Source organism: Entelurus aequoreus, linkage group LG08 (genome assembly GCF_033978785.1).
Source record: "Entelurus aequoreus isolate RoL-2023_Sb linkage group LG08, RoL_Eaeq_v1.1, whole genome shotgun sequence".
NCBI classification, from domain to species: Eukaryota; Metazoa; Chordata; class Actinopteri; order Syngnathiformes; family Syngnathidae; genus Entelurus; species Entelurus aequoreus.
The window spans coordinates 8,216,906-8,240,084 of record NC_084738.1 but is presented as its reverse complement, the minus strand read 5'-3'; the positions used below and the strand labels follow the sequence as shown (position 1 = coordinate 8,240,084).

The 23,179-nt window shown below is 37.5% G+C and overlaps 1 protein-coding gene across 6 annotated transcripts in view; it reads left to right on the top strand.

The window, feature by feature from the left end:
- Positions 1 to 23,179, top strand: part of LOC133655363 (calcium-activated potassium channel subunit alpha-1a-like) — a 157,030-nt gene that overhangs the window by 17,720 nt on the left and 116,131 nt on the right. For all 6 annotated transcript variants that reach the window (XM_062055448.1, XM_062055450.1, XM_062055445.1 and 3 more), the window contains exon 2: positions 21,460 to 21,606. In XM_062055448.1, coding sequence (XP_061911432.1) covers positions 21,460 to 21,606 — 147 coding nt within the window. The remainder of the gene's footprint in view (positions 1 to 21,459; positions 21,607 to 23,179) is intronic.

Sequence of the window (23,179 nt, the reverse complement as noted above, 5' to 3'; positions counted from 1 at the left end):
ACCTCTGACCCAGCTGGCATTAAAAAGCATCGTCCATGTTTAATGTTTGACGTCCAATTAGGACTGCAGCTTGCGAGACCGGGAAGTGCACGCTCAGGTGCAACTAGCGAGTGACACAGGTGGAGCTTGTCACTCTTTAGCACTGCCTGAGATTGTTGGTGAGACATTTTAGTAGCAGTTTGTACAAAAACATCTTCTTTACTCACAAAAGTTGAATCCAAGAATGGTAAGGAAATATTGCTCCAAACTGTTTTTGAAGATAGATGTAGCAGTTTTAGGAAAAAATTGTCAAGATATTGCCTTTTCTTAGAGAAATGTTGTGTTTTAGCAAATCTTTTGCAATGATACTGACATTGTGTTGTATAAAACACTACATTTCTAAAAAAAATTAAAATAAAATTTAAAAAAAGCATAATTTTGAGGGCGGACATGCTTTGGTTAAAATGTTATATTTTAACCAAAACTGTATCGGAGTTCGTATCTGAGATTTTCGATGCTACCTTATATACTGTATTTTACGGACCATTGGGCGCACCGGATTATAAGGCGCACTGCCGATGAGCGGGTCTAGTCAGGTCTATTTTCATACAAAAGGCGCACCGGATTATTCCTTGAGTGAATAATGTAAACTCACTACACCGGTATGTTTTAGCGCTTTCATGGCGAGTTTACGGACACATGTAAGTAAGAACTTTACCCTACTTTGTATTAGAAATGGCAGCAGTGGAGGATGAATGTCCCATAACAAGAAGATGGAGAAAAAGAAGAAGCTTATCGACTACGGACTACAAATGCGAACGCGTGCAAATTTTCAGGACTTATGCAGATCCCAAATACAGATCAGCAGGTACCAGAAGGTAAGAAAAATTGCTTTTGCGTGATATTGCGAAACAAAATGCCAGATAATGTCTTAACTTATATACACACCATAATAATACTCATATGTTGAAGCACAGTACAATCCATCAAGCGGTGCGGCTTCATAGCTTATCAGAGTTGTACTAAAACATTTTGATAGATTTTTGAGCGCCGTGTATAATGTTCTATATTTTCAATGGAGCATATAAAATGTTGGTGTTGTTTACTTGAGTCATATTGCAGTCTACACGTATCTTATGTGTGACTGCCATCATATTGCAGTCTACACGTATCTCTTATGTGCGACTGCCATCTACTGGTCACACTTATCATTTCATCATGTACCAAATAAAATAGCTTCAAGGTCGGTAAGTACAACCAAAATGATTCCGTACATTAGGCGCACTGTCAAGTTTTGAGAAAATGAAAGGATTTTAAGTGCGCCTTATAGTCCTAGAAATACGGTAGCAAATTTAGGAAAAATTTATAAAAATTTTGCCTTTTCGTTGAGAAATTTTGTGTGTTAGAAAATCCTTTGCAATGATACTGCCATTGTGTTGTATAAAATACATTTCTTAAAAAAAAAAAAAAAAAAAGCATCATTTTGAGGGTGGACATGTTTTGGTTAAAATGTTACATTTACGAGAGCGTTTTGTTAAAAACTGTATCGGAGGTCGTATCTAAGATTTTAGATGCTACCATTATATATATATATATATATATATATATATATATAAATCTACAATTTCTAAAACCGTTGTAATTTTACATCATTTTGAAGGCAACATTGGTTAAAATGCCACATTTTGTCACAAAAAAACCCCCTATTTTCACAATTTGGTCAATTTGCACAAAAAAATGCTACATTTCTCTGTGAAATATTTGCTCATAATTTTGAGGACCTTTATGGTATTCTTGTCAAAATATCACATTTGTGTGTTGTGTGTACCTAGCAAAACATTTTTTTTTTAAAATTAACTTGTTTTTGTGGAAAAAAGATGGCTTAATTAAACACGTCGCCATCAAAATTTAGTCACAATATTTTTATATTTTTGTGCAATCATTTTGCAGATTGATTGAAAGGAAAAAAAACTAAACTTTTTCTAAAAGCACAGCGTTTTTAGAAAAATCTTTAAAACACTTCAATGGCAAAATCGGAAAATTGGCTGTTACCATGTTTGCTAATATTTTTTTTCAATTAGTTTACACTAGAGAAGCTCCTGATGCATTTAGTTAGTTTAACCATTTTGTTTTCCAATGTGAAAAAGCAGTGAATGAATTCATATACTTAAAATTAGAGATGTCCGATAGTATCGGCAGTCCGATATTATCGGCCGATAAATGCTTTAAAATGTAATATCGGAAATTATCGGTATCGGTTTCAAAAAGTAACATTTATGACTTTAAAATGCCTCTGTACGGAGTGGTTCACTGACGTAGGGAGAAGTACAGAGCAGTTGCGTCTCCCGGTCATACTTGCCAACCCTCCCGATTTTCCCGGGAGACTCCCGAATTTCAGTGCCCCTCCTGAAAATCCCCTGGGGCAACCATTCTCCCGAATTTCTCCCAGACAACAATATTGGAGGCGTGCCTTAATGGCACTGCCTTTGCGTGCCGGCCCAATCACATAATATCTACGGCTTTTCACACACACAAGTGAATGCAAGGCATACTTGGTCAACAGCCATACAGGTCACACTGAGGGTAGCCGTATAAACAACTTTAACACTGTTATAAATATGCGGCACACTTTGAACCCACACCAAACAAGAATGACAAACACATTTCGGGAGAACATCCGCACCGTAACACAACATAAACACAACAGAACAAATACCCATAACCCCTTGCAGCACTAACTCTTCCGGGACGCTACAATATACACCCCCGCTACCCCGCCCACCTCAACCTCCTCATGAGAGCATGTCCCAATGTTCCAAGCTGCTGTTTTGAGGCATGTTAAAAAAAATAATGCACTTTGTGACTTCAATAATAAATATGGCATTGCCATGTTGGCATTTTTTTCCATAACTTGAGTTGATTTCTTTTGGAAAACCTTGTTACATTGTTTAATGCATCCAGCGGGGCATCACAACAAAATTAGGCATATAAATGTGTTAATTCCACGACTATATATATCGTATCGGTTGATATCGGAATCAGTAATTAAGAGTTGGACAATATCAGAATATCGGATATCGGCAAAAAAAGCCATTATCGGACATCTCTACTTAAAGGCCTACTGAAATGAAATTGTTTTATTCAAACGGGGATAGCAGATCCATTCTAAGTGTCATACTTGATCATTTCGCGATATTGCCATATTTTTGCTGAAAGGATTTAGTATAGAACAACGACGATAAAGTTCGCAACTTTTGGTCGCTGATAAAAAAAAGCCTTGCCTATACCGGAAGTAGCGTGACGTCACAGGAGGTAGGAATCCTCACAATTCCCCGTTGTTTACAATGGAGCGAGAGAGATTCGGACCGAGAAAGCGACGATTACCTCATTAATTTGAGCGAGGATGAAAGATTCGTGGATGAGGAACGTGAGAGTGAAGGACTAGAGTGCAGTGCAGGAAGCATCTTTTTCCGCTCTGACCGTAACTTAGGTACAAGGGCTCATTGGATTCCACACACTCTCCTTTTTCTATTGTGGATCACGGATTTGTATTTTAAACCACCTCAGATACTATATCCTCTTGAAAATGAGAGTCGGGAACGCGAAATGGACATTCACAGTGACTTTTATCTCCACGACAATACATCAGCGAAGCTCTTTAGCTACTGAGCTAACGTGATAGCATCTGGTTCAAATGCAGATAGAAACAGAATAAATAAATCCCTGACTGGAAGGATAGACAGAAGATCAACAATACTATTAAACCATGGACATGTAACTAAACGGTTAATAATTCTCAGCCTGGCAAAGCTTGGCATGTGTTGCAATGCTGTTGCTAACGACGCTGAAGCTAACTTAGCAACTTAGCAACCGGACCTCACAGAGCTATGATAAAAACTTTAGCGCTCCACCTACGCCAGCCAGCCCTCATCTGCTCATCAACACTTGTGCTCACCTGCGTTCCAGCGATCGACGGCGCGACGAAGGACTTCACCCGATCATCCGTGTGGTTGGCGGCTAGCATCGGCTAGGCGTCTGCTATCCAAGTAAGTAATCCTTGTTGTGTTGCTACAGCCAGCCGCTAATACACCGATCCCACCTACAACTTTCTTCTTTGCAATCTCCATTGTTCATTAAACAAATTGCAAAAGATTCACCAACACAGATGTCCAGAATACTGTGGAATTGTTCGACGAAAACAGAGCAGTTTGTATGGTGACACATTGGGTACGAATACTTCCGTTGCCGTCGTGACGTCGCGCGCATACGTCATATCCAAAGGAGTTTTTCAACTGGAAGTTTAGCGGGAAATTTAAAATGTCACTTTATAAGTTAACCCGGCCGTATTGGCATGTGTTGCAATGTTAAGATTTCATCATTGATATATAAACTATCAGACTGCGTGGTCGGTAGTAGTGGCTTTCAGTAGGCCTTTAAAATACATTCTGGAACTCTTATTTTACTTTGTCCTTGTATTTTTTGTCCGTATGGATGAGAAATGATCTTAAATTATTTTCAAGAAGGTCTTAAAAAAAGTCTTAAAGTCTTAAGTTTGACATGTTGAAACCTGCAGAGACCCTGTTTACCTATTGCGTGTTTTTAATGTTAATATACGTGATTTGTATTTTTAACTATAGTGTGTGACTGCTCTGTTTTTTGTTGTGGTTATACGTATTTGTGAAAGCTGTTTTACTGCTCTTTGGGCCAGGTTAGTCTTGCATACATTTTTTTTTATTTGCAATGACTTTTTACCTGGTTAAATAAAGAAAAAGGAAGAAAACAAGTAACTCTTCCTGTTTTTAAAGGCCTACTGAAATGATTTTTTTTTATTTAACGGGAATAGCAGATCCATTCTATGTGTCATACTTGATCATTTCGCGATATTGCCATATTTTTGCTGAAAGGATTTAGTAGAGAAAATCGACGATAAAGTTCGCAACTTTTGCTCGCTGATAAAAAAAAGCCTTGCCTGTACCGGAAGTAGCGTGTCGTCACAGGAGCTAGTATTCCTCACAATTCCCCGTTGTTTACAATGGAGCGAGAGAGATTCGGACCGAGAAAGTGACGATTACCCCATTAATTTGAGCGAGGATGAAAGATTCGTAGATGAGGAACGTTACAGTGAAGGACTAGACAGGCAGTGATGGACGTATCTTTTTTTCGCTCTGACCGTAACTTAGGTACAAGCTGGCTCATTGGATTCCACACTCTCCTTTTCCTATTGTAGATCACAGATTTGTATTTTAAACCACCTGGGATACTATATCCTCTTGAAAATGAGAGTCGAGCACGCGAAATGGACATTCAGTGCCTTTTATCTCCACGACAATACATCGGCGAAATGCTTTAGCTACGAGCTAACGTGATAGCATCGTGCTTTAACTGCATATAGAAACAAAAAAATAAACCCCTGACTGGAAGGATAGATAGAAAATCAACAATACTATTAAACCGTGGACATGTAAATACACGGTTAATGCTTTCCAGGCTGGCGAAGGTTAACAATGCTGTGCTAACGACGCCATTGAAGCTAACTTAGCAACCGGACCGCACAGAGCTATGCTAAAAACATTAGCTCTCCACCTACGCCAGCCAGCCCTCATTTGCTCATCAACACCCGTGCTCACCTGCGTTCCAGCGATCGGCAGAAGGACGAAGGACTTCACCCGATGCGTTTGGCGGCCCGGAGACGTAGGAAGTCACGGTGAGGTCGGCGGCTAGCGCGTCTGCTCTCCAACAAAGTCCTCCTGGTTGTGTTGCTGTAGTCCGCTGCTAATACACCGATCCCACCTACAACTGTCTTCTTTGCAGCCTTCATTGTTCATTAAACAAATTGCAAAAGATGTCCAGAATACTGTGGAATTATGAAATGAAAACAAAGCTTTTTGTATAGGATTCTACGGGGTACCATAACTTCCGTTAAACTGACTTCGCCACGCGCATACGTCATCATACGCGACGTTTCAGCCGGATATTTCCGGGAAATTTTAAATGTCACTTTATAAGTTAACCCGGCCGTATTGGCATGTGTTGCAATGTTAAGATTTCATCATTGATATATAAACTATCAGACTGCGTGGTCGGTAGTAGCAGGTTTCAGTAGGCCTTTAAGTTCCGTCAAAATATTGCATTTTTGCACAGACTCGCTGGCTCTTTGTAGATTTCAACAGTGTGTCAAAGTATGCCGTGGAACACAATTTAGGGATTTCAGCGAAACACATCCAGTTTTACAGTTATGCGGAAAAATGCTATGTTTTAACGCAATGTTGGAATCATGCAAATGATGTGTATTCGTGTGAAAACGTTGCATTTTCAGCAAAACATGTCTGCTATATTTGTGGAGTGTGTTAACATCACAGGACGACATTTTTGGCACTATTTGTAATTGGTGCCAACGCATTAATATTTGAATAGTCCACTTTGTACGTTGTCTATATAGCACATGTCAATATTAATATACAACACTGTTGGCGGCCATGTTGTGTTAGTAGGATGCGGTTAGCGCCGCAGGGCTCTGTGCCGCAGTAAGAGAGCTCCGTGGTCGGCTGGCCTCTACTTAATGCCTCCTTACCTAATTGAATTTCAGAGTGCAGCCATCAATTTTCCCCTAATAGTGGAGGTGATTAATGGTGGGGTGGGGGTTGGGGGGGGTCCACATCATTTAGATGTTTTCGGGTTGTGAATCACTGAGACATACTAATTAACGCCATCTTTTTTTAGTTGGGTATGAGACAGAATTAGAAAGCGTCCACACTATAAATCACAACGTAGCACATTCAAGTTCAATTCAGTACTTTTAAAACATTTTTTTTTATAGTGCATACAGTCTCGAATGCCTTTTGTCCATCCTTATCAGACCTAGCAACAGTAACTAAGGTAACTGTGCCCTAGCATCTTCTCACTGCGTCATAGTGGCCTCAGGGAATTGAACAGGAGAAGCACTTTTTGTCAATGCATCGACACCACATTCATAAATGTATTTGACTTTATTGCACTAAAGTTTTGCACTTAAAGGGGAACTGCACTCTTTTTAAATGTTGCCCATCATTCTCAAAATATGTGAATAGTGAATTTGCAAACAGCTAAAATTATACACAAAGCAAACTATAACCTGCTACCCAAGAATATACAACAATTCTTCTCAAAAAAGAGGAGAAATATAATCTTACAGAAAAATGTAATTTAAAACATTGTTATGCACGTACAACACTTAAGACCTTCAGTATATCAGTATGTGGAATTCAATTATGGAATGGATTAAGCAAAGCAATCAAACAATGGACTAATATGATCCACTTTAAGAAACTCTTCAAACTTAAAGTGTTTACAAAGTACAAAGAAGAAGAGCTATGATAAACATTCTGAATTTATTTCATCCATTCATCCATTCATACTCAAAATAATCTTACTCATCTCATCATATGAAATATAACTTACTTCACCAATTATTTATTTATTTATTTTTATTGTGATTACTTATGGAGTATATTGGGAAGAAATTGAGAACAGGAAGTGAACAAAAGTTTTTGCAACTGTTATGTAAAAGAAAAAGGGGTAGGATTAAATAAGCTCTGCTTCTTCCTACTCCTTTTTTAACATGTTGAAAAGAGAAACTGGAAATTGAGATGTATCATGTTGTATGCTTGCATGTTCGTAATAAACTCAAACTCAACTCAACTCAACAATACTCATGTAAGACAAGAACACGTTTTTCTTTATTTTATGCATTTTAAATCGTAAATAAATGTTCGAAAAAGTCAGCTAACAATGGAGTCAAAGGGGCGTCGCTCTATTCCGCCTACATAGTGCTCTAAAAACATCCAAACACCTCCATCAACGATAAATTGACTGTACATACAGTAAGTACATACAGTATGTAATGTAGTAACAGGCACATATATAAAGAACATGTAAAATGTGTGTATTTTGCTCATTTTAAGTATACAGCGGTGCAATCTTTTCACAGACTCACCACAAAGTTTGCTTTTTCCTTCAACAACACCGACTACTACTCAGGACAGACTTCATGAGAAACAACAAACATTATAAAACAACCACTTACTGTACAATGTCTGCTCTCACTGGGATGCCGACTGCTGGGATGTTTACATCTTCCCGTTTAGATGAAGAATATTACATTTTGGTACCGGTACCAAAATGTATTCAGATACATTTTTAGATACTTTTCTAAATAAAATGTCATTACTATCTTTGTTTTAATTTACATTTTTTCTTTTAAGTAATATAGAAATCTATCAGAGCTGTTTATTTTGTGGCTACGATACCCTCATGGGTATCATCTGATGGCTACTGCACTGTATGTGGACTTTGATCAAAACTGCTGCACTTTATATTAGAGATGTCCGATAATATCGGCCTGCCGATATTATCGGCCGATATATGGGTTAAAATGTAATATCGGAAATTATCGGTATCGTTTTTTTTTATTATCGGTATCGTTTTTTTTTTTAATCTTATTTTTTATTTTTATTAAATCAACATAAAAAACACAAGATACACTTACAATTAGTGCACCAACCCAAAAAAACTCCCTCCCCCATTTACACTCATTCACACAAAAGGGTTGTTTCTTTCTGTTATTAATATTCTGGTTCCTACATTATATATCAATATATATCAATACAGTCTGCAAGGGATACAGTCCGTAAGCACACATGATTGTGCGTGCTGCTGGTCCACTAATAGTACTAACCTTTAACAGTTAATTTTACTAATTTTCATTCATTACTAGTTTCTATGTAACTGTTTTTATATTGTTGTACTTTCTTTTTCATTCAAGAATTTTTTAAAAATTTATTTATCTTATTTTACTAATTTTTTTAAAAAGTACCTTATCTTCACCATACCTGGTTGTCCAAATTAGGCATAATAATGTGTTAATTCCACGACTGCATAGATCGGTTGATATCGGTATCGGTTGATATCGGTATCGGTAATTAAAGAGTTGGACAATATCGGAATATCGGATATCGGCAAAAAGCCATTATCGGGCATCCCTACTTAATATACTTCTGTACTTTAAATGAAGCTGCTAAAATACTGATTTGTAATTCGCCCTCTATGTATTGTACTTGTATTTTAAATTGTTTATCATTATGTAATTTCAATGTTGTTGTGTATTTTCAATCCTGTGTAATTTAATTGTGGATGTTAGATGCACCATAAAAGGACTACAGGTGGAAATTAGCACGGTGCTAAATCTGGTGCAGGCATCTCCTTAATGTAACTGCACATTGTCCTTCAAATAAACAAATACAAATGTTGTTAATCATTAAACTGGCACCCACACTGCAAAAAGTCAGTGTTCAAAAACAAGAAGAAAAAAAATACAAAAATGAGGGGTATTTTATTTGAACTAAGCAAAATTATCTGCCAATAGAACAAGAAAATTTGGCTTGTCAAGACTTTCCAAAACAAGTAAAATTAGCTAACTTCAAAGAATCCGAAAATACCTTAAAATAAGTATATTCTCACTAATAACAAGTGCACTTTTCTTGGTAGAAAAAAAAAGAGACCTTTTTGCTCAATATGGTGAAAAATATTCTTAAATGAAGTAAATGCTAGTGCCATTATCTTCACACAATGATATGCGCTCGGCATTACATTTCTTGAAACCAGCAAACTTATGCTAAAAACAAATGTATTGTTCTTAATGGAAAGGCAACAAGGCAACATCTTCTTACTCTCGGGGTCTCCTAGCCGCTCAGGCAAATCATATTGTCTAAAAATGCATTTTTCCATGGATAACATGACATCATCGCGCCAAGTGCGTGCTCTTTCAGTCAATTAGTGCGCATATATACAGCCTGGCCCCCGGCCAAAATGTTTTTAATTGTAATTTTGAGGAATTTTTCTGACTGTGCATGAACTATTTCTGTTCAAAACAGTTTGAAATGTTAAACGTTTAAATATTAACTGTCAGTTTACTGTACTGTGCCAACTGTACTACTATATGAGTACCTATTTTCTCTTGTTTCCTTGAAAATAAAACAGCAAAGTTCATTTGGCTGTCATCTGTTTTAATTATGAGACACATTTGTGTCAAAATCATGATTTTTTTTTCATGAAGTAAAAAATTATTACTTTAAAAAAGTAGTTTTATACTTGTGAGTGTTGATGACACAGCTTTGCAACAGTTGATATTCTAGTTTAAAGCATGTTTTACTCAATCTAGGTCATAACATCTCAGCAACAAGCTGTAATATCTTACTGAGATCATTTAAGACCAAATCACTTAAAACAAGTAAAACACTCTGACATAAAATCTGCTTAGTGATAAGAATTATCTTATCAGACAGAAAATAAGCAAATATCACCCTTATTTGAGATATTTCATATTACTTAGATTTCAGTTTTTGCAGTGCAATGTTGTTAAAAAAGTATTGATTTCGAATCGAGAATCGATTCTGAATCGAATCGTAACCCCCACTGCACATGTGGTGCCCAAAAATTCAGAGCTATAGTATTCACTAAATATAGTAAGACAATCGCTATGTTGTCAACACTAATTCCTCCTGCTCAGTCTTCTTATTCTCTGGCAGACCAGGGGCCGTACTTATCAAGCTTCTTAGAATTACTCCTAAGAAGTCTGCTAAGAGTTGACTTAAGAGTAAATAAATTCTTCGCTGAAAGCTGCACTTAAAAGTTAGTTATCAAGCGTCTTACTCACACTTTCAGCGAAGTGTAGGACTGAATCTTAAGTGTCACACTCAGAGCTGAATTACGACATTACTATGTGCCGTAAACGGAATTTTAGGTGACGTAATTTCTGTGTCCATAGAAATGACCAATCACGGAAGGGAATCCGTTGTCTAAGAATAAAGAAATATCTTGGAAATATTTAAGTGGACAATGGGAGTGTATATTTTGACAATAAACTACAAAATAATACAAAACAAACTAGTCCCCGCCGCCACTCACGCTACCGCTCCCTCTCTTCTGTCGCCCACACACTCACTGACGTCACTCACCTCACGGCCACACACATACGCTACTGTCATAACATTTTCTTTCCAATTCATTAATTAGGCAACTAATTTGAAACTGGTGTGGGTGGCTCTATATATACTAGCCCACTGCAGACACATGCAGAAATCAACAAGGAATCGAAAAGTATTAAATCTGTGACAAAAATAATATCCGCTCTGTCTAAACGATACCGTTTGATCAGCTGCTCGTCATCAAAAAAAAAAAAAACATTGTTCCGTTCCCTGAACGTTCGCGCACGTCTCTCTCGCCTCAGTGCCATCCCCTGCTGGCAACTCCTAACCACTTAAGACACCTCTGAAGGTCTCTTAAATATCGTGGAGAGTAGGAGTGATTCTTAGACTTAAGAACGTTGATAAAAAGCTTTTATTCTTAAGTTTGAGAGTAGGACTAAATTTCGCAAATTCTCAGGACTTAAGTGTAAAAAGGCACTCTAAGAAGCTTGATAAGTACGGCCCCAGGTGCGTTATAATGTGTTTGTGAGCGTCAAAACTAACTGCGTATATGTTTGGGAAACACTGATGTGTCCGCCTTGGAAATAATGTCCAAACTTAGTGTTTATGTGGATTAAATGTGTTTTCAATCAAACACATCCACCAACAAAATTTAGTCACACCATTTTTGAGGAAAAATGTGGCGTTTTTAGTGAAACTAATTTGAAAAAAAAAAATTAAAATTTAAAAAATATATTTTTTATTATTCTTCAATTATTTATTATTATATTTCAATTATATTAAGTAGGCCTACATTTTTTTTTAAATCAACTTTAGCGCTTTTTCTTTACTAAATCTATCAAAAGGATGAATGGAAAAAGCCAGAAATGTCACAGCTCACTCACTCATAATCCCCGCGAAGGGTTAAAAAAAAGTGGGTGCATCTTTCCGTGTCTTTCTCGCCATTTCCCAGTTTAAGTTGGATGTCAAAGTTGACCTACTTATTGGTTTATGGCCACAATCTTCTACTATTTTGGTGAGAGACATGATTTAATAATGTAGAATTAACTTTCACCAACTCAGAGGCGAGAGAGCAGCTCACCAGCTCATGATGTCATATAGCAGCATAAGCTAGTTACCTCCCTGTGTTCAATGCGCCGCTAAAAATAGGTCCTTAACATTAGCGTTTATAATAACAGTAACGCTAATACTTGGGTAATATTCAGGTCACAAAACATAAATGGAGTATTGTTGGCGGTTTTTAGATATTTTTAGAGGGCTTTATGGGCGGAATAGAGAAGCTCCGATTGGCTCTACTGTTAGCTGATTTTTTTCTAACGTTTATTTACACTGCAAAAAGTCAGCGTTCAAAAACAAGAAAAAAAATACAAAAATTAGGGGTATTTTATTTGAACTAAGCAAAATTATCTGCCAATAGAACAAGAAAATTTGGCTTGTCAAGACTTTCCAAAACAAGTAAAATTAGCTAACCTCAATGAACCCAAAAATACCTTAAAATAAGTATATTCTCACTAATAACAAGTGCACTTTTCTTGGTAGAAAAAAAAAGAGACCTTTTTGCTCAATATGTTGAAAAATATTCTTAAATTAAGTAAATGCTAGTGCCATTATCTTGACATAATGATATGCGCTTGAAACCAGCAAACTTATGCTAAAAACTAAGTTATTGTTCTTAATGGAAAGGCAACAAGGAAACCGCTTGTTACTCTCGGGGTCTCCTAGCTGCTCAGGCAAATCATATGGTCTAAAAATGCATTTTTCCATCGACAACATGACATCATCGTGCCAAGTGCGTGCTCTTTCAGTCAATTAGTGCGCACATATACATATATAATTTTTTTAAATTGTAATTTTGAAGAATTTATCTGAATGTGCCAGAACTATTTCTGTTGAAAATTGTTTGAAATGCCACATGTTAAATGTTTAAATATTAACTGTCAGTTAACTGTACTGTGCCAACTGTACTACTATATGAGTACCTATTTTCTCTTGTTTCATTGGAAATAAAACAGCAAAGTCCATTTGGCTGTCATCTGTTTTAATTGTAAGACACATTTGTGTCAAAATCATGATTTTTTTTCATGCTAGAAGTAAGAAATTATTACTTTAAAAAGACAGTTTTATACTTGAGTGTTGATGACACAGCTTTGCATCAGTTGATATTCTAGTTTCAAGCATGTTTTACTCAATATAGGTCATAAAATCTCAGCTACAAGCTGTAACATCTTACTGAGATCATTTAGGACCAAAACCCTTAAACAAGTAAAACACTCTAACATAAAATCTGCTTAGTGAGAAGAATTATCTTATCAGACAGAAAATAAGCAAATATCACCCTTATTTGAGATATTTTATCTAACTTAGATTTCAGTTTTTGCAGTGATTTACGATTTAGAATGCAAAAAAAAAAGAGAAAATGTGTTCTTGTCTCACATAAGGATTGTGAATCATAGGCAAAATTCCCAAGAAACTGTAATTCCCCTTTAAAGGCCTACTGAAAGCCACTACTACCGACCACGCAGTCTGATAGTTTATATATCAATGATGAAATCTTAACATTGCAACACATGCCAATACGGCCGGGTTAACTTATAAAGTGCAATTTTAAATTTCCCGCTAAACTTCCGGTTGAAAACTCCCTTGGAGGATGACGTATGCGCGTGACGTAGCCAGTGAAACAGAGGTATGGCTCCCCCAATGAAGCCAATACAAACTAGCTCTGTTTTCATCTCATTATTCCACAGTATTCTGGACATCTGTGTTGGTGTTGATCAAACATTTGATCGCTTGCCCGTACGTGCGTGTCACGTACGTAACTTTGGTTAAATATATAAGCTTTATGAACCTTGGGTTAGGTGAACGGTCCTTTGGGCTGAGTGAGTGCGTGTGTTGTGCAGGTGTTTGAACTGTATTGGCGGGTTATATGGACGGGAGCTAGGAGCTAGCATAACAAACACCTAGGTGTTTTTATGCGGGATTAATTTGTGGCATATTAAATATAAGCCTGGTTGTGTTGTGGCTAATAGAGTATATATATGTCTTGTGTTTATTTACTGTTGTAGTCATTCCCAGCTGAATATCAGGTCACCCCCGGCTCTCACAGCATCTTCCCAATCTGAATCGCTTCAACTCCCCACTAGTCCTTCACTTGCACTTTCCTCATCCACAAATCTTTCATCCTCGCTCAAATTAATGGGGAAATCGTCGCTTTCTCGGTCCGAATCGCTCTCACTTCTGGCCGCCATCACTGTAAACAATAGGGAACTTTGCGGAAATGTTCAACTGACTACGTCACGCTACTTCCGGTAGGGGCAAGGCTTTTTTTTGTCAGATACCAAAAGTTGCGATCTTTATCGTCGTCGTTCTCTACTAAATCCTTTCAGCAAAAATATGGCAATATCGCGAACTGATCAAGTATGACACATAGAATAGATCTGCTATCCCCGTTTAAATAAAAAAAATTCATTTCAGTAGGCCTTTTTAAGACTTCTTAACTAGAAGAGATGTGTATGTGACATATGCAAATAAAAAAGCACAACTAACAATTTGATTATGACAATATGAAAAATACATTAATAATATAGAAAAAAAATATGATTAAAGAGTGGTTTAAACTGTATTACGTTCTCTTTTAATGTGCTTAGATACAAGTATCACTTTGACTATACAGTATATTTGTATACACATAAATTGCTAGCAAATAAAAGGGACAAGTGGTATAAAATGGATGGATGGATGGATGGTTCTGACTTAACCTTTTTTGGATATTGTTGATGTCAAATCCACAGTTTTTATGTATTTTAACTCCGTTTTAATATATGTCATCTATCCACAACTGCTGCATGTGGCTTTTCCGTTGATAAGGTGGTGCTAGAAAACAAAACATAAAACACACAAAGGTTTATGGCTCAGTGGAAATGCATACTTGCAATGCACGGGGGGTAGTGGGGTGTGTGGGGGGCCGTCGGTCTGGACGCTTTGAAGGCGGCCCTTTCCTCATGTGCAGAACGTGTGGCGCTAAAATCACCGGCATGGACATCAAGGCACACGTGTGTTTCTAATAGCTTTGAGTCATGGACGGGAAAAGCAGGGCTATTTTGGGGAGGGGTTTACTTTACGTGTGCCATCATCATGGATGCTTGTCATGTGAGCCGGAAGCTTGTGTTTGTTTAACCACAAGTCTCTTTACTGTACTACTACTACTGTACGCACACGTACTACATGCAGTATATACAGTACACACACTGTTCACACTGGAGGCTCTTTATGTAAAACACACACCATTCATTCACTCATACGCTCGCTCACCCCTTCATCTTCAGGAGCCTCATCCCAGCTGATTTTGGGCTGTAACAAAATAAAGCCAAAAATATGTGCATGCTGAATTAAAGAAAATAATACAAAATAATAAATACATGTATGCATTCATGCTTCAGTCAAATGTAAAGGTTTTCAAAATGTATAGGCTACATGAAAATGCACCTAAGAGAGTATGTAAAGTGTCAAAAAAAGATATAAATGCATTCAAAGAAATGTTTTAAATTAATTGCTCAAAATATATACTTTGTTGCTAGCATATATGTATATATATATATATATATATATATATATATATATATATATATATATATATATATATATATATATATATATATATAGACTTAGACTTCCTTTTTATTGTCATTCAAATTTGAATTTTACAGTACAGATAAGAACGAAATTTCGTTGCATTAGCTCATGGTAGTAAAGGATAAGAAATCAATAAGGTGCAGAAATAAATAAATAGATTACTGTACAGATAAATATATTGCACTTTTGCATATGCATCCACCTTTATGGATGTATGTTATATTGTCTTTATATTCCAGCGAGTTAATCCATTTTGGGGGGGAATTGAGGGGATTATTATGATGCGTTCAAGAGTCTTACAGCCTGAGGGAAGAAGCTGTTACAGAACCTGGAGGTTCTGCTACAATATATATATATATATATATATATTTTTTTTTTTTTCCAATTTACGGTAATATGCTGTAAAGAACACCACACAATTTATTGTCATTTTTATTAATTTGATGGGTAGTTTGCTGTAAAATCATAAGTCAAGCAGTTATTTAAGTATTTATTTTTATTTAGACAAAAAATGTTTGGAATGTATGATAATATACTGTAATATTTGTTACAATAATGGATACTATTTAAGTTTAGAAGGCATGCAATTTCAAGCAGTACACATATTTGAAAAATGAAAAAAATCCATTACCTTTAGTGAGAAAATATTAAATACTTTATTGCAGTGGTTCTCAAACTTTTTTTGTCATCCCCCACTTTGGACAAGGGGGAGTTTTCAACCCCCACCTGCCCCCGTCGCCCCAACAGAACGCTAATGCCAAGCTTAACATTTTCAAATTTATCGAACATCAAGTAACATCAAGTTTTATACATTCAAACTCAATAACATAAAATAAAATCAAGTTCAATAATAAATAAAATAACTGTGCAGCTGTGGTATAACTTGCATCAAGTTCAATATCAAATAAAATAACTTGCATCAATTCAATAATAAATAAAACAAAAGTGTTATAACTTGCATCAAGTTCAATAATAAATCAAAAAAAGTGTTATAAGTTGCATCAAGTTCAATAATAAATCAAATAAAAGTGTTATAACTTGCATCAAGTTCAATAATAAATCAAATAACTTGCATCAAGTTCAATAATAAATAAAACAAAAGTGTTATAACTTGCATCAAGTTCAATAATAAATAAAACAAAAGTGTTATAACTTGCATCAAGTTCAATAATAAATCAAATAACTTGCATCAAGTTCAATAATAAATAAAACAAAAGTGTTATAACTTGCATCAAGTTCAATAATAAATAAAACAAAAGTGTTATAACTTGCATCAAGTTCAATAATAAATCAAATAACTTGCATTAAGTTCAATAATAAATGAAAATAAAAGTGCCACTTTGCAATATTTGCCAAAAAAAGGAGGACAGGGCAAGTGAACATGAGTTTTACAGTACTCCAGCATTAGTGGCTGCAATGAGCCTGTTTTGCACTGCACAGCTTTTCAAATCGGGGTTGCAGGCTTGACACTGCCACTGTTAAAACCTCATCGAATTCGGGGCTGAGCTGCCTTGACGCGAGTGTTTCCCGGTGAATGACACATTGTGTCCAATGCGCATTTGGCGCAACCCTCTTTATTAGAGCCTGCAGCCCGTTTCTTGACTTTGCCATCCGCGCCATCAGAGCAAAAGCCCACACAGTTTTCCCATTTAAGGTCGTGTTCTTTGAGGAAACTGTCCATTATCTTGAACAGCTCATCAGCAGTGGCTCTATTTTTTATGTATTTGCAAAACAGCAAATCTTCGCACAGTGACTCGCCATTCACAAAGCTTCCGTTTAGCCCCGCCCCCATTAGTTACTGTTGCTATGTCAGTAAACTTTCGCTCCTACGTAGAAATGTAAAGCCTACAGGAAAAATAAGTAATTTACATTTATCTATATAGCGGATTTCACAGACAGAATCACAAAGTGATTTATAGTGTGTATAGAAAATGAAAGCATAGTAAAAAAAAAAATCAAAGAATATAATAATAATTTTTTAAAAAAAATCAAAGTGAAATTTCCTCCCGTTCCTCGCGCCCCACCTGTCATGTCTCTATTCCCCACCAGTGGGGCGCGCCCCACACTTTGAGAAACGCTGCTTTATTGACACATATAATTTCCAGGTGTTTGCGGGCGAAGTTGGTAGAATGGCCGTGCCAGCAATCGGACGGTTGCTGGTTACAGGGGTTCAATCCCCACCTTCTACCATCCTAGTCACGTCCGTTGTGTCCTTGGGCAAGACACTTCACCCTTGCTCCTGATGGCTGCTGGTTAGCGCCTTGCATGGCAGCTCCCGCCATCAGTGTGTGAATGTGTGTGTGAATGGGTGAATGTGGAAATACTGTCAAAGCGCTTTGAGTACCTTGAAAGTAGAAAAGCGCTATACAAGTATAACCCATTTATCATTATTTATTTATAAAATTATGTCGCGGGCCAGATCTGGCCCCCGGGCCTTGACTTTGACACCTGTGGCCTCAGTGCTTGCATAAGAGAATGATGGGCTGATAGCTTGTGTGCTGGGGCCACTTTTGTTTGAGACACTCATGGATGATTTTGAAGCAGCCTTCAAGTGCTCTGTGGACAAAATGTTCTACATGTTGTCACCACCATGAATTATTACATTTTAACTGCCTGTTACGTTAATTTATTTGCTCCGTTTCACCTGGACTCTTGACTTTCCTCCTTGTGAGATCGCTTTTTAAAGTGGTGGCTGATTTTGCCTGCCATATCTGCAACGCTAAAAAACATAAACGTTACTCTGATGCGGAGGAAACTTTAAAAAAAAAAATAAACATGACATGTGAAGTGAATTAGTGAAGTGAATTATATTTATATAGCGCTTTTCTCTAGTGACTCAAAGCGCTTTACATAGTGAAACCCAATATCTAAGTTACATTTAAACCAGTGTGGGTGGCACTGGGAGCAGGTGGGTAAAGTGTCTTGCCCAAGGACACAACAGCAGTGACAAGGATGGTGGAAGAGGGAATCGAACTTGGAACCCTCAAGTTGCTGGCACGGCTACTCTACTAACCGAGCTATGCCACCCCCGACATGCTTGTATTGTTTCTTGGAGTAACTCCCTTTAGTTGACCAGTCAATCTGTACCGTCATGAAACTCTACCTGATCCTATGCAAACTTCTAATACATTTTTCAATCAATTGATCTATTATAATTAGTCAGAAAAGGTTGGAAATGAAGCTAACACTACTAGCTGTGTTCACTTACCAGAGACAAAATGTTCACAGCACAGTCTGGAGTGTTCTGTAGGAGTCCAGTGATCCCTCCGTATCATGCTCCGTATGGCAGAAATCCACTTGTTACGGCGATCAACGTTATGCACCAAGTAGCGGGAAACAACAGGTTTCGTCTTCGGTAGTTGCTTCATGTCTTTCCGGTGCACTGCTGTCGAGATCGGTAGGTCGTGAGTTCAAACCCCGGCCGAGTCATACCAAAGACTATAAAAAAAAACCTCCCTGCTTGGCACTCAGCTTCAAGGGTTGGAATTGGGGGTTAAATCACCAAAATGATTCCCGGGCGCGGCCACCGCTGCTGCTCACTGCTCCCCTCACCTCCAGGGGGTGAGGGTGATGGGTCAAATGCAGAGGGTAATCTCACCACACCTAGTGTGTGTGTGACATTCATATAAAAAAATACAGTGCCTCTATAGTGGCGCAACGCTGCAACTGCAGTTAAAATACGTAGCTGCCGCAGAGGGACATCAATCGCTCAATCAACACAGCCGGAGCTTTATGCTGTGTTGAGCGATATCAATCGCTCTGGTTGGGGGCGGCCACCACGCAATTTTGAACGCGAGGAAAACCCTGTATATATGTATATATGTATATATGTATGTATGTATGTATGTATATATACAGGGCCGGCCCGTGGCATAGGCCGTATAGGCAAATGCTAAGGGCGCCGTCCATCAGGGGGCGCCACGCCAGTGCCACAAATGTTGGAGGAAAAAAAGAAAAAAAAAAAAAAAAGTTGGTACTATTATTTCTAAATACATAAAATAATCCCACGTTAATTAAAATGCAAAGTAAAGCCTATTTAATAGAAATATTATTTGTTACAACATTACGCCCCCCCTCCCCCCGCACGGTGCGCCCCCTCCCTTCCCGTATCATGACTCTTTTTGGACGTCCCACATAAAAAAATCAACACAAGATGTCAAAACGGCCAAAACTGTCAGGTGCCCAGGGAAGAAAAAAGACAAAAGAAGAGGAGAAACGAGAAAAAGACAGAGGTAGCAGGGAGGTAACGTTAGCCTACATGAAATTATTTGTCTGTTACAGAATGTGATAGTAACCTGGCTTTTTAGCATTAAGCTAATGTTACATGATTCGGCAATTGCTAATCAATAAATAGCTAGTTCTGTTTTAACGTCGGGTTGATATTGTGGAGGGGGCTAAATTGTTATGGAAAATAGTAATGTAACGTTAGGTAATTACAGTACTCCCTGGTGTACAGTAATTTGTAAGTCATTCTAGTTAATGCAATATTAAAAAGCACAAATAGAGAACTCTGTAGGATCCCCTTTTTTTTCTAATATAGTTGTTAAAGTCATACTGGTTTGATATCTTGTTTTGTGCAGTGCCTTATTTATATTGTATTTTTAATTTATTTTATGCAACTTGTTGACACGTTTTATTTTGTGTTTATGTATGTAAAAAATATTGTATTTCATATATTCATTTTTTATTTTTTGTATTCATTTATTTATCCATATTTTTTTTCATCTTGTTAACTATTCTGTTAATTTGCTTTCTTTAAGTAAAAAAAAAGGTCAAAGACAAAGCTATTCGGTTTCTTGTGAGTATATACACTTCACTGCCGATGTGGGGGGGCGCCACCTAAAATCTTGCCTAGGGCGCCAGATTGGTTAGGGCCGGGCCTGTATGTATATATATATATATATGTATGTATGTATGTATGTATGTATGTATGTATGTATGTGATTTCTGAAAGTGATTATTGGTGTTTTTTATTGGAATTTTATTATACAAGAAGTAAGCTGGGCAGCACGGTGGAACAGGGGTTAGTGCATGTGCCTCACAATACGAAGGTCCTGAGAAGTCCTGGGTTCGATCCTGCGCTCGGGATCTTTCTGTGTGGAGTTTGCATGTTCTCCCCGTGACTGCGTGGGTTCCCTCCGGGTACTCCGGCTTCTCCCCACCTCCAAAGACATGCACCTGGGGATAGGTTGATTGGCAACACTAAATTGGCCCTAGTGTGTGAATGTGAGTGTGAATGTTGTCTGTCTATCTGTGTTGGCCCTGTGATGAGGTGGCGACTTGTCCAGGGTGTACCCCGCCTTCTGCCCGAATGCAGCTGAGATAGGCTCCAGCGACCCCAAAAGGGACAAGCGGTAGAAAATGGATGGATGGATGGATGGATGGAAGGAAAAAGTAAGCTTTGCTGTTTTTTTTGTAAAATTAAAGTAAATGTTTTTAGTTTTTTGTAGAATAAGTATTTCTTACATTTTTTGGTGAAATAAGTAATTTTTGGCTGATTTTTTAATATGTCCGTTCCAGAAAATGCTGACTTTTGTCAAACAGTTTTTCTAAGTCATTTTTTCAGTTTTTTGAAAGTCAATTTTAAATAAAAGATAAATAGACGAATAAATAAAATAAGTAATATTTGCTTTTTTTTTTCTAAAGAAGTCAAATATTTAAAAAAATACAAAAAATGTTGACGTTACTAGTCCCACTAATACTGATTAGTGGTTTAATACGTAAATCTAAATATCTTTTTTACATTTGTCAATACCGTTCATATAAGTTAATAGTGTATATTTCGCATTGTGAGTGCACATTTTTCTTCATATCACAGTGAATAAGACAATGGCTCTTGATAACATTTCGTTCCTGTGTGTTGACGTTGCCTCCTCTTGTATTCTCGCAGGAGGTCCACCGGGTCATCACGGGCGACGGCGTCCTCAAGCGGGCGGACAAGGATGAGGGGGCGGCCAGCGAGGTGGGCTGGATGACGTCGGTGAAGGACTGGGCGGGGGTCATGATCTCGGCGCAGACGTTGACGGGGCGAGTCCTGGTGAGTGTTGTGTTTAAAGTGTATCTGTGGCTGTGCAAAGCTTATCTAGGTGGCTTATCTCTGCACACATGCAACAAAGAGGAGAGCTTTAAAGAGTGTATTAAGGTCACACACTCGTATCCCCTAATGCTCCTCGGCGAGGGAGAGAGAGTCAGGACATGTTCAGGGGGGTTGCCATGGCGACATACGCGCGTGCCTTCACTAGCGTAGCATCCTTACAGGTTAAATTGTGGCCTGTGACCAAAGGGTCGTTGATTCGAGTCCCTTTTTATGTGTCACCCGGCCTTCCGCAATGAACGCTGCATGCCGGCGTGCTGGTCGTGGCATGAAACATTAACCACCGTAGTAGCGGTCGTCTGTTGCCACGGCAACGGGAGCTTAGCTAGACGTAGCAGATGTGTGTTCTCAGCCTTTTAATGGGCCATGTTATTTGACAGGCACAGCATAGCATCTACATACAACACCATTAACATGGTAGCTAGGTGCCAATGTATATAAGCATCATTTTTGCTGACTTTTGTCAGTTTTTCGAAAGTAGTTTTTCCTGTTTTTTGAAAGTCATTTTTAAATAAAAGATAATTAGACGAATAAATAAAATAAGTCATATTTGCTTTTTTTTTCTTTTCTAAAGAAGTCAAAAATTCAAAAAAATACAAAAAATGTTGACGTTACTAGGTAAATCTACTTTTTTTTTTTTACATTTGTCAATACCGTTCATATAATTTAATAGTGTATTTCGCATTGTGAGTGCACATTTTTCTTCATATCACAGTGAATAAGACAATGGCTCTTGATAAACATTTCGTTCCAGCCCTTTGAGACACATGTCATTTAGGGCTATATAAATAAACAATTGATTGATTGATTGATATATGCTAGCACGCAAGTTAGCCACTGGTTAGCCGCAACCACTAAATTCTAGGACCAAAAAATATTTTCCCATGTATTAGCCACATACACACTACCGTTCAAAAGTTTGGGGTCACCCAAACAATTTTGTGGAATAGCCTTCATTTCTAAGAACAAGAATAGACTGTCGAGTTTCAGATGAAAGTTCTCTTGTTCTGGCCATTTTGAGCGTTTAATTGACCCCACAAATGTGATGCTCCAGAAACTCAATCTGCTCAAAGGAAGGTCAGTATTGTAGCTTCTGTAACGAGCTAAACTGTTTTCAGATGTGTGAACATGATTGCACAAGGGTTTTCTAATCATCAATTAGCCTTCTGAGCCAATGAGCAAACACATTGTATCCTTAGAACACTGGAGTGATAGTTGCTGGAAATGGGCCTCTATACACCTATGTAGATATTGCACCAAAAACCAGACATTTGCAGCTAGAATAGTCATTTACCACATTAGCAATGTATAGAGTGTATTTCTTTAAAGTTAAGACTAGTTTAAAGTTATCTTCATTGAAAAGTACAGTGCTTTTCCTTCAAAAATAAGGACATTTCAATGTGACCCCAAACTTTTGAACGGTAGTGTATATACGTTGCCTAATTAGTCATTTACACGGAAAGATTCTGTAAATATTTATTTACATACCTTAATTGTTTCCAAACGGCTGATCAAA